This window comes from Carcharodon carcharias, chromosome 16, assembly GCF_017639515.1.
Source record: "Carcharodon carcharias isolate sCarCar2 chromosome 16, sCarCar2.pri, whole genome shotgun sequence".
In the NCBI taxonomy this organism is placed as follows: domain Eukaryota; kingdom Metazoa; phylum Chordata; class Chondrichthyes; order Lamniformes; family Lamnidae; genus Carcharodon; species Carcharodon carcharias.
Window position 1 is genome coordinate 14490746 of NC_054482.1, and position 11515 is coordinate 14502260.

General features: G+C 43.8%; 1 protein-coding gene across 1 annotated transcript; it reads left to right on the forward strand.

The window, feature by feature from the left end:
* The first annotated feature begins 2154 nt into the window (after nt 1–2154).
* Nucleotides 2155–6593, forward strand: LOC121289307 (tumor necrosis factor ligand superfamily member 6-like). Its single transcript, XM_041208635.1, has 4 exons — nt 2155–2812; nt 2906–2942; nt 3517–3564; nt 5917–6593. Exons 1-4 carry the CDS (start codon nt 2576–2578, stop codon nt 6318–6320), a joined length of 726 nt encoding a protein of 241 aa, XP_041064569.1. The 5' UTR covers nt 2155–2575; the 3' UTR covers nt 6321–6593.
* The last annotated feature ends 4922 nt before the right edge of the window (nt 6594–11515 follow it).

Consider the following 11515-nt stretch of genomic DNA (forward strand, 5'->3'; position numbering starts at 1 on the left):
GTTTGGAAATTTATGTTGTGAAATGCGTGGGGATCAGAGCACAAAAGCCAGACTAGTTTGCCAACGCAATCAGTCAGGTCGTGGCCAGGTAAATCTATTAAAAGATTGTCTCTACAAGGTGTGGAATACCTGCACTATTTGAAGAATAGGGCTGCTTACAAAAATGCGATTGGTGAATAATTCAGGGCGATAGTATTAGCACAGTGATTGTAAGGATATGGCGAGGCTCCAGTGTCACAATTCCAAATTCTAGCTGCAAGCATGGAGGGAGTATAGTGATTTAACTCCCTATGCACTGGGATCGTAAAAGTGAAACTCACTGTAGCACCTGTAGGTTTCGCGTTGTAAACGCCTGCTCCATTCTCAAAGTAAACTGCAGGGAAAGTTGCTCTGCCTAGCTGCGCACAATCCACATGCACCCTCATGGATGAAGGAAAGCAAAATATCAGCACAGGTTAAATGAAACCGGGCAATCCACACTAACGTGGGTAATTTCTCCCCCACTGCTCAATCTGGATCTAGAATCATACAGCATAGGAGGAGGAATTTGCTTCACCCTGCCTGTGCTAGCTCTTTGAAAGGCATAGTCCTGAAAATTCTTTTGCAAGTATTTATCCAATTCCCTTTTCAAAGTTACTATTGAACCTGCTTCTACCGCCCTTTAAGACAGTCCCTTCCGGATCATACCAACTCGCTGCTTTAAAAAACAATCCTCTTCATTGTCCCTCTGGTTGTTTTGCCAGTTATCTTAAATCAGTGTCCTCTTGTTACTGATAGTCCTGCCAACTGGAAGCAGCTTTTCCTTAGTTACTCTATGAAAATCACAGATAATTTTAAGCACCTCGATTCAACCTCCTCTTATCCTTCTCTGTTCTAAGGAGAACACAATCCCAGCTTCTCCGATCCCTCCAGATGGTCTCTAGCCCCTAGCATCATTCTGGCAGATCTCCCCTGTGACCTCTCCAAGGTTTTGGTAAGCAATGCCATTAGAAATCCATTAGCTGCTGATCATTATTTCTCAGTGTACGCTGAAGTTGGAAGACTAGGCAGCTATTTCGGCTATGTTCTCCTGTTGTGAGAGAAAGTGCCTTGGTGCTGGAATCATTTTAAACCTAATCATTTTCTTAAATTCCCTCCTTTATGTCCTTCAAGCTGCCGCAAACATGGATTGAAATGCAGCACACTCATTTTAGGAAATACTTGCGAAAGCGTTCACATTGAAGTCATGGATTGAGCAGCTATGTTTCAGAATTATAGATCGATATGAACTCTGACCTTTTCTCACCCCATTCCTTTCTTATTTTTAGGGTCTAGGAATGAACTTGCTATACACATCCTCGGTCCAGCTCTCCCTGTCCCACCCCCCTCAACCAGCTTATGTTTCACCTCATTTCTATATATCCTTAGTTCTGGTGAAGAGTCATACGGACTTGAAACATCAACTGTGTTCCTCTCCGCAGATGCTGCCAGACCTGTTGAGTTCTTTCGGCTATTTTTGTTTTTGTTTCAGATTTCCAACATCCGCAGTATTTTGCTTTTATCTTGTTATACGCATGTTGGTGGGGGGGTGGAGGGGTTGGGGGCCGGGGGGGGGTGGGATGGGGGGGGTGGGGGGGCGGGGGAGGGGGTGGGGGTAGGGGGGGGAGGTGGTGCGGGGGGTGGGCAGGGGGGTTGCGATTTGGCAGTGAAACTGCCTTTCTTTTTTAAAGGAACATAGGAATCGCTAGTGTAAACACAAGTTCCATCTAGTGTGCTTCTACCAGACTGGTAGATGCAATGATAGAGTTGTTGAGAGCTCATAATAAATCAATCTTTATCAGTCAATTTACAACATGTCCAGACATGAGGCGCGGAAAATCCCCAGTGGTAGAGAGCTTTGCTTTTTCATATATATAAAAAGAAAATCATACATCTAATAACAATTGACATTTTTAGTATTTCAATTTTAATTGTTGGATCTACATTTGAATCATGTTGGAGATTTTCTTTTTCTTACCCAACCGCTATTGAGTCATGCACCAAGTCCCCTACATGCTTTGTGTACGTGGGGAGGAAATGTTGCAAATTACTTACTTAATTAAACATTTTTGTTTGTAACAGGAAATACCAAGCAACGGAAGTAGGTTTATAGAGGCAATCTTGCAACAAATGGAGCAAAGGTAATGAATGTACTGTGAGGACCAGTGACAGTTTCAGTATTAAATGTAAACCATCCTCAATACCTTGGATATTCAGGCAGGATTCATTGCATATTCAATCAGGCTGTTAAACAAAAAGGTAAAAGAAAAAAGGACAAGGTGGAATGTTTAGACTTTCACCTTTAAACTCACTTTGATTGGATGGAAACATTTTTTGGCAGCCTTCTATGCTTCAGGAGGAAGAAGTCCATGTGTGGGCATAACTGATTGGGTCTTCTCATATAAAGGGAAGGAAACTTCTACACGGAGTGAGACAGCAGTCGCATGTCTGAGGGGCAGAAGATCAGTGCATTATTCTACGCTGAACTGAAAAAGGAAGGAGGCCCAGATATCGAAGATACCAAACAACACTTTGGACACTGGTTTCTGGACTAATCATGGAACCTGATTACCGATACCCACAAGTTTACACTGTGGGTTGTAATCCAAACCTTACTTGTTACCCAGCAGCTGCGAACCCAGTACTGGTGCCAACGCTGATGAAAAAAAGGAAGAACTGGCAGAAAACATGCACTGTTATGATTCTGATCCTGACATTCATAATACTGGCAAGCCTGGCGTTGGGCGCATTCTACTTATTCCAACTCCACAAGAAAATCGACAAACTAAAACAGGTACGTGCTTTTTGGTACGCTGGGCTGAAAGTTTACAACCGCTTGAAATCAGAATTTAGAAAACAAAGACGTTGTTTCTCTTGTTTTGATCAGGTTCAGGATGATGATGGTCAACAAGCAAAGATTGTTGGTGAGTACAGTATAGAAATGGCTTAATTTTCATGCGAGTACTGGGTATTTCAATTCCAAATACACTTATGTTCAAGTCTAGACACATGGAGAAAGATCTATTAGGGCTAATTGCACTCAGAAAAGGGTTCCATCCAACTTTATGTTAAGTGCTTGAGAATGATGCAGCAATCTTCAAGATTCAAAAATCAACAGATAATACAAAATGATTATACACAAACTGGCATAAAAGAGAGTGATAATGAGTAGAGAATAGAATGATGTGGGGCAACCAAGGTGCTAAACATATGAACTTTGGCACATTTCAGAATGAACTGGGGTGTGAAAGGCACCAATTTTAAATTCATTTCTTTTCTACCTCTTTTGTGTGAATCTCACTTTGAACTCAGCCATTGAGTTGGGTCAAATGGAGGGCTTCTCCTGTATTATAGCAGTCTATAATTTTATGAATCAATCAAGCTGAGTGACTAATGAAAGTAGGCTTACTTACATGAAGAACAAAGCTTTAACTCGTTTCGTGTGCGCTGGGTTGTGCTGCTATTTACCGGTGTCTAATTCTTATAAATCTCTCTTAGGATCTTCAGAGATCAAAAAAGCACCCGAGATTGTTGCACACCTCACAGGTTAGTGATTATCTCAAGGATGTGGTGTATGGCTGGTGGGGGTGGGTGAGGAGGAATGGAGGTAAGACAATGATCAAATACCAAGCAACAAAGAGGAAATCAGTGTAAAATATAATAAGGTCAAGCATTAGAGAAATATTGCAGAGGTAAAAATGGGCAGAATTTTCACCCCCAAATAGGGCTGAATGCAGGGGCAGGTGGGCACAAAGATTTGCACCGCCCCGTGATGTGCTAGTTTACTGGCACCATTCCTGCCCCGGAGGTATTTTCCCAGAGGAGAAATTGGTGTTGGAATGGCTACCCACCTGCAAGTGGCAGGCAATCTATTAAAGTCAATTGTATATGAAATTTGTGAGCAGCACGCTGGTGGACTTCCAGGCACGTTTTAAGGCCTTCCTCACCTACCTGGCCACAGCTGTGGCCTCAGGACACGCTGCGGGGGTGTTCCCAATGAGTTTTAAAAGCCACGAAGAGGGCACCTCAAGATGGGAGCTTCCTCTCCCTCCCATACTTGCAATGGCAGGCTGCAGATTCTTCTGCGCTGGGGGGGGGGGGGGCCCTCTTACGGGCACTTCAGCTTCAGGAGTCCACCTGCTATCCTTAATTGGCCACTAATTGTCCAATTTAGGGAACAACACTGCCGGGTGCCCGTTTCCCCACACAGTGGTCAAACTTTTGTGGAGGCGGCGGGGGTCTTGGCTGCCAGCTGGACAACCGGCACGATCCCCATGTTGCCTCTTTAAGAAAAGGCCTGCCACACCTTGTGCCACTTAATAGGCCACCTATCTTTGAGTGCTTTTGAATGAGGGATACTCCCACCCAGCTACGCTGGAAAAGCTCAGCAGGTCTGACAGCATCTGTGGGGACAGAAAAACAAAGTTAACGTTCCAGATCCTTATGGCCCTTCTAACCGGCTCTGAAGAAGGGTCATATGGACTCGAAACGTTAACTTTTGTTTCTCTCTCTACAGCTGCTGTCAGGCCAGCTGGGTTTTTCCAGCATTTTTTGTTTCAATTCAGTCAGAGGTAGACCTGTCTCTGGGTTGGAATCCTGTGGGAGCTATCCCAGGGATGAGACTTTGTTGGATGGCAAACTAGGAGACAGGGAGCCGCTAAAAATAGTGCGGAGCTGCGTTGGGATGGCACCTTGTTGCCGGAGCATTTTCCCAGCGGTGAGACTAGGTGCAGAGCGACTGCCCAGGCTGCAGATTCTTCCGAACTGGAGGGCCTCATGGAGATGGGCTGCCAACTTGCATTCTAACTGGCCCTATTGTGAGCCATTTTACAGGCTCATTGACTTCTTGCCAATGGCAGAGTGAGCCAACTGCTACATGTGGGGCGCCGCCAGCTTAATTGAGGTGGCCTCCTTCCAAAGAGGGGCCCACCGGCAGGGAAGGCAGCACCTCTGCGGACCCAATGGTATACACGGAGGGGGTTCTACGCTGAACTTGCCCCCATGAAATTTTTTTATTTTTCGGCATTTATCTGTCGGAGGCTTGAGGTCTCGTGCCTCAACAGTACCCTCCACTCCTGGTGGTGTTGCCAAGGCTTCAGAGTTGCCAGGCCTCTGCAGCAGCAGGAGCCTACCTGCCACACCCAATTACATGGCTGGCCCTCAAGTGACCAATTAGTAGTCCGCCTGTGGTAAAATTATGGATCTGGATCTGGTGCCGGTGCCGGCAAGTGAGGATTCAGCGCCCACTTTTCACGCTGAAGTCTGTGGTAAGATTTAGCCCATCATCCAGGCTGAGACTCTGAAAGGCAACACTGAGGGAGTGTTGCAATGTGGAAGGTGCTGCCCTTCAGGTGAGAGGTTAAGCCATGGCTCCGATCATCTATCCTGTTCGTTCAAGTGACATTAAACATGGTGAATTTTGAAGACAACTGGAAGGTTCTTCTGGTGTCTGGGTCAGCATTCCTCAGTTGGCCAACAGCACCAAGAAAGAAGAGAAGTTGCTTGTGGGACATTGATAGTGCAAAATGGCTGCCTTGTCAGCTTATGTAACCACAGAAATGACACTTCAAAAAGTCGACTTGCTTGTACAGTGACGTTATGACATTAAAATGATATAGAAATGCAAGTTTAATATTAATAAAAACAGACAGGCTAAAAAAGCGGCTAAACAGTTCATAAAACAAAAAAAAAATGAAGATGAAGGAAGAGGACAAAAGTTTTGTCATTTTAACATAGCAGGTCTATAAATCGGCATGATTCTTTTACTGTACATAAAATTAATTATGTAATACAGTTTTAAAGTTATTCAAGAATCCATAGTTACATAATCAGAAAATTGACTGTATTGCGCTCATTTGTACTGACTTTAGTATTTTGTTCACAATGATTATCTCAAAGGAATGAACGTCATTAAGAATTCCATGACACTCGTGTGGGACGCTATGAAGGACCTTGCCTTCACCCAAGGAGTAAGTTACAATGATGGAGCATTAATCATTAAAGAATCTGGATTTTACCTTATTTACTCCAAAGTCTACTTCCGAGGACAGGAGTGCCAATCAGAAATGTTGCCGGAACAAACTGTGTTCAAACGGACTGAACGTTATCCTAAACCTATTGAACTGATGAAAACCAGGAGCAGCATTAATTGTCTTGGGAATAGTGGAGAGTGGTCGAAAGATAGCTTTCAATCAGGAATATTTCATTTATTGAAAAATGAACGCATATATGTTAATGTGTCAAATCCATCCTTAGTTAACTTTAATCAGTTTAACACATTTTTTGGATTACATAAGCTTTAATTTACATTTTTAATGCATGTTTTCACTTACTGTGGGTCAATGACCAATGGACCTAAGTAAGCTTGTAAGTTATTTTCTACATTAGAGAAGCACTCGGGAAAGAATAATTAAATAATGTGTCTTAGTTAGTCAAGCCTGCATTAGAATCGATAGAATATATGTTGAAAAGTGTGGGAGAGAGGGCGAGATCAATTCATGCAAAGAAGGTTTACAGTTTTACAACAGTAATGCTGTGTAATAAACTAATTCGAACTTGATAATGATATAATCATATTCAGAGTCTGCTTTCATTGGATTTGGCTATGACTGGATTTGCCATTGTAAAACTTTACTTCACATTACTGTATATGGACTGAATGAGGTTTCTGACAGCTATTTGTGATTGTTACTTGCAAACAAAGTAAGCTGTGCCAATGAAACCTAATGGAGTTAGGACTCTTGTATTAAGAGGCCAGAGATCAGAAACTTCGATTCTGTAGTATCTGTTTTCTCAGGCTATGGGAGCCATTTTGTGGAGTGAGAATGTTAGTGTGAGTATTAGGAGTGAGTGTCAGAGGAATGCAATGCAACAGGTCTTGACGTCAATCAGTACGCAGTGCTCATTTGGCACCAACTGTGCCATTTTTGACTTCACTGCTCTGGTTAATATCCCCTTTCTTAACCTTGCACAGCTGGACACATGTTGAGCAGCAGGAAGAACCACCCCAACAGCACTAGTTAAAGTCATCATCAACTACTCTCATCTTGCTGAGTTCTGGAAGTGTTTGGTAGTTTGTACTGTTATCCAAAGTCCACAGGGAGTGATGTGACATATGATGAAGACCTTGGTTCTCACTTCATTGGTTCTTCTCATAACACTTGCTCTCTGTCATGGGCGCAGTAATTTCTCTGTCTCTTTGGTCTGCAACACGACAGGGAGGATGATCAGAGGTAACATGGAGTAGGACAAGCTGCTTGAAGATAGAGAAAGAGAAGGGGAGAGGGTACTAAGCAGGAAGCCATATCCACTCAATGTTTTCAGGGAGCAATTCTCTTACCTTACCCTCAACAAGGAACAGAACATGAAAAATATCTCCATTTTACAAAGGGAATGCTCACTGCCTATTTCAAGCAGATCTACTGCCTCAGTGCAGGGTGAGGGAGGGCATTGCCAATCGCTATAAAGATGATCATTGCCATGAACCTCTTCATGTCAGAATCCTTCCAGTTTGGAGCAAGCGACTTGTCTGAATATCTCACAGTTCGCCATCACTGATGTACAGGGCAGGCGACTGATGCTCTTTATATCAGGAGAGCGGAATACATTTTATGCTCTCTTTCCAGAGAGAAGCAAGTGGAACAAGCATGTGGCTTCACTATGAAAGCAGGTTTTCCCCTGGTGCAGGGTGGCATTGACTGGATGCATGTTACTTTGGGGGTGACACATCCAAATACAGAGATATACCAGAACCACAAAGGGTTCCACTTTCTAGATGAAACTCCCCATGGCCAGCAGATCAAGCAGATAAATGCCTTGTATCCTGCAAGCAGTCATTACATCTTTATGCTGTGCCAGTCTGCTGTACTGTATTTGAGCCAACACATCAAAACAGAGAGTGGTTACTGGGAGATAAGGGCTATCCACTGACTACCTGGCTCCCCACTTGAGTGTGCAACCCAAGGACATGGGCAGTGTGCATATAATGAGAGCCAGACAGCCACACGAGATGTCACTGAAGAAACCACTTAGGTACTCAAGCAATGCTTCTGCTGGACTGCTCTGGAGGAGACCTGTGGTACTCACCAGAGCATGATTCAGGTTCTGTTGCACAACCTTACCATCATGAGGGCACATCCCCTTCCACCATGTATATGGCGAGTGGCTACAGAGGAAGATGAGGAATAGGAGAAGGAGAAGTAAAAAGGACACATGCAGGCTGACATTGCATGATTGCAGTCTGAGCTCCCAATGCAGCACTTGGACACTGAGGTGGCTTCTGATGGTGCTGCAAAGGAAACTGAGACATTAGTCCTCAGACGCTGCATCAGGGTTGGACACATAAGTGTTCTCATAGAGTTGGCCACCACTTCCACGCTAAAAGAAAGAGCTCCAAGCTCTGCACAAAGTCCCATGCCAAGTTGGTACCAGACTCTTCCTTGTTCTTTGACAGCTGACCATAAGCTCTCTGGCAGGCCTATTAATGCACCAGGCATTTCTATGTCCATAACCATTAGCTTTTTCCTGTACACCAACCAATTGAAATCCTCATCTGACTCCTCTACTTTAGGACTTGTGTGCAAACTTGCCCTCTGGTGAGCTAGCACACATGTTCACCTTTCTCTTTGCCCTTGCTGCAGGTCACTCATGTCCAATGACTCACTATATGCAGATCCCATCTCTATGTTACCCTCTAAAGTACTATGTAAATCGGTACAAGATAATGGTAATGCATGTACTATGTAAATAGGCACAAGTATAGACTGTAACAAAGATACAGAACTGACTAAACATTTTAACTTTGTCGTTTGGAGCGATGGCATGCAATGGGAGTTAATGAGTGCAATTGAGCTCAAATCCAAACTGTGATGTGGGTCATCAGCAAAAATGGGAATTAGTTGCAGGACAGGAGGAGTTCAGCTTAGAGCCGCCTCTTGTTAATTAACTCAGGGATACTGTCAATCTGATTCTCCTTTAAACCCCTTACATGAGGAATTGCATTAAATAGTCGGGGAGAAATAGGCTTGGCATCTGGTATTTGACTGGGATGTCTAGACCGACGCGACAATTGCAGGTTGGACAGGTTAGGCTTGTATCCACTGAAGTGTAGAAGAGTAAGAGGTGACTTGATTGAAACCTTTAAGACCCTGGGGGACCTTGATAGGGTGAACGTGGAGAGGATATTTCCTCTTGTGGGCAAATCTAGAACTCAGAGTCATTGTTTAAAAATAAGGGGTCGTTCATTTAAGAGAGATGAGGAGAAATTTTTTCTCTCTGAGGGTTGAGAGTCTTTGGAACTCTTCCTCAAAAGGCAGTGGAAGCAGAGTCTTTGAATATTTTTAAAGCAGAACGAAATAGATTCTTGATTAACAAGGGGGTGAAAGGTTATCAGGTATAGGCAGGAATGTGGGGTTGAGGTTACATTCAGATCATCCGTGATCTTATTGAATTGCGGAGTGGCTTGAGGGGCTGAGTGGCCTACTCCTGCTCCTATTTTGTATGTTCCTATTTTCTTTGAGGCATGGGGTGACAGTAACTGGAATGTGTTAACTGGGCAGCAGATATCATTTTCTGGTATCAGGGTTTAGCACCCACCCTGATGGGTTGCAGACACATAAAGTGTTGTTGCACCTTTCATTGCTGGAACCACTGTATGGTGAATATCAGTACTATAACCAACAACAGTGCACTCATACATTTTAAGCTGAATTACAGACCTGATGATGAATCAACCCATTATTACTCAGTATTATTGACTAACCTGTTCATAAATGGGACCTGGAGGGTTGCATCAGGGCCAGGGGGAGAAATCGTGGGCCCTGGTGTTTCTCCTGTTTCCAGGACCCTTATCTCTGCTCCCCCTACCACTTTTAACACTTCCCCTCACATCCTTCAGGTGCTTAGAATTGGAAACCACAGTCACAGAGGGTAAGTCTGTTTCCTATAGCTTTAGAGAAACCTCAGCTTTTGTACTTTATGCATCTATTTATAAACCCCCATCGAAAGCTCAGGTTTCAGTATGATACACTGTGCATCCATGGCTTTGTCAGATAATTACACACAACTTGGTCATTCCTATTATGCAACCAGCTCTACTTCTATGAACCTGGGCCCTATGCACTATCCAGGCAGCAAGATCCAAAAGGCTTGAGCTTCACAAGCACCTCAAACAACAGTCCCAGTTTATTCTATTGGCACATGACTCCTGGTTTCACTTTCAAGTTCGGCAAAACCTTCCAGTAAATTAGCAACAACCAACTGACCTGCAATAATGCGTTATTTCTATCAACACAAGAGGGCTTTTTTAACAGAAAAATATAACCTTGCATTGATTAATAAATATTTTCTCTTTTTAAATTGAAACTTAGCACACTTACAAAAGCCCATCATGGAGCATATCATAGGAGAGCAAAGTACTGCAGAGGCTGGGAATCTGAAATATAAGCAGAAAATGCTAGAAATACTCAGCAGGCCAGGCAGCATCTGTGAAGAGAGAAAAGAATCATCAGGTCCAAAGAAGGATCACTGACTTCTGTTTCTCTCTGCACAGATGTCACCAGGTGTGCTGAGCATTTCCAACACTTCAGCTCTCCAAACAGCAGTCAGATTTCTTGTGAACCCCTCATTCCCCTCAGCAAGAAACCCAGCAGCAGCTGCTTGAGGTCCAGTTTGGCACAATATTAAATACGAATTTCTAAAAAATGTTAAGTTAGGAAGGAAAAAAACAACTTGCTGAGCCAAAAAAAAAATCAATGTCAAAGCAATAAATTGATAATTTAAAAAAGAATAATTCATGAAATTAACCATTAACAAAAGTGCCAAGCAGCAGAGCTAACTAATAAAACCTTTTCTGTCGTTCCACTTAAGAAGCAGAGGTAAAGGGAGACAGACTAGGCCCTAAGTCCTGGTCACCTGGGAAGGGGGAGGGGTCTGGGGCTGAAAGAAGGACTTAGCTTTAACTGACATTCACCCCTGGTGGTACACACTCCGAGCTAGTCTCAGAGGATTTCATATGAAAGTGGGGGTCGGTTTGTGCTTTGTGGACTTCAGGACTCACAGAAGATGCCGGGAGGGAAGGGCTTTCAGTAGGGGAGGTAAAGTAAACATGGAGACACTTACCTTGCACTCCAGCAGCCTCCAGGCTCCATCCAGGGAAGAAAACAGCACGCGAGTCTGCCAACGCCCAATCAGAAGTCCACGAGGAGGTAGGCAAGAAAAGGAAAGGCTGGGGAATTTGGCAATGACTGATGCTGTTCAGAACACCAGAAATCATTGGCCTAGTAGCCTGTCAATCAAGATGGTTTACGCGCCAGATTGGCTGCTATGGACACTGACCATCCAGAATGACAGGCTACTCAGTCAATGAGGCCAGGCTCCCTAAGGCTATCCATACGCTCCACTCCAGGGCCCTAGGTTAAACATGTCAGATTACATTCCTTCTACTCAACTCTAGATGTCTGTGCAATCCAGTGCCCTGTGTACTGGTGTAGTCCTAATA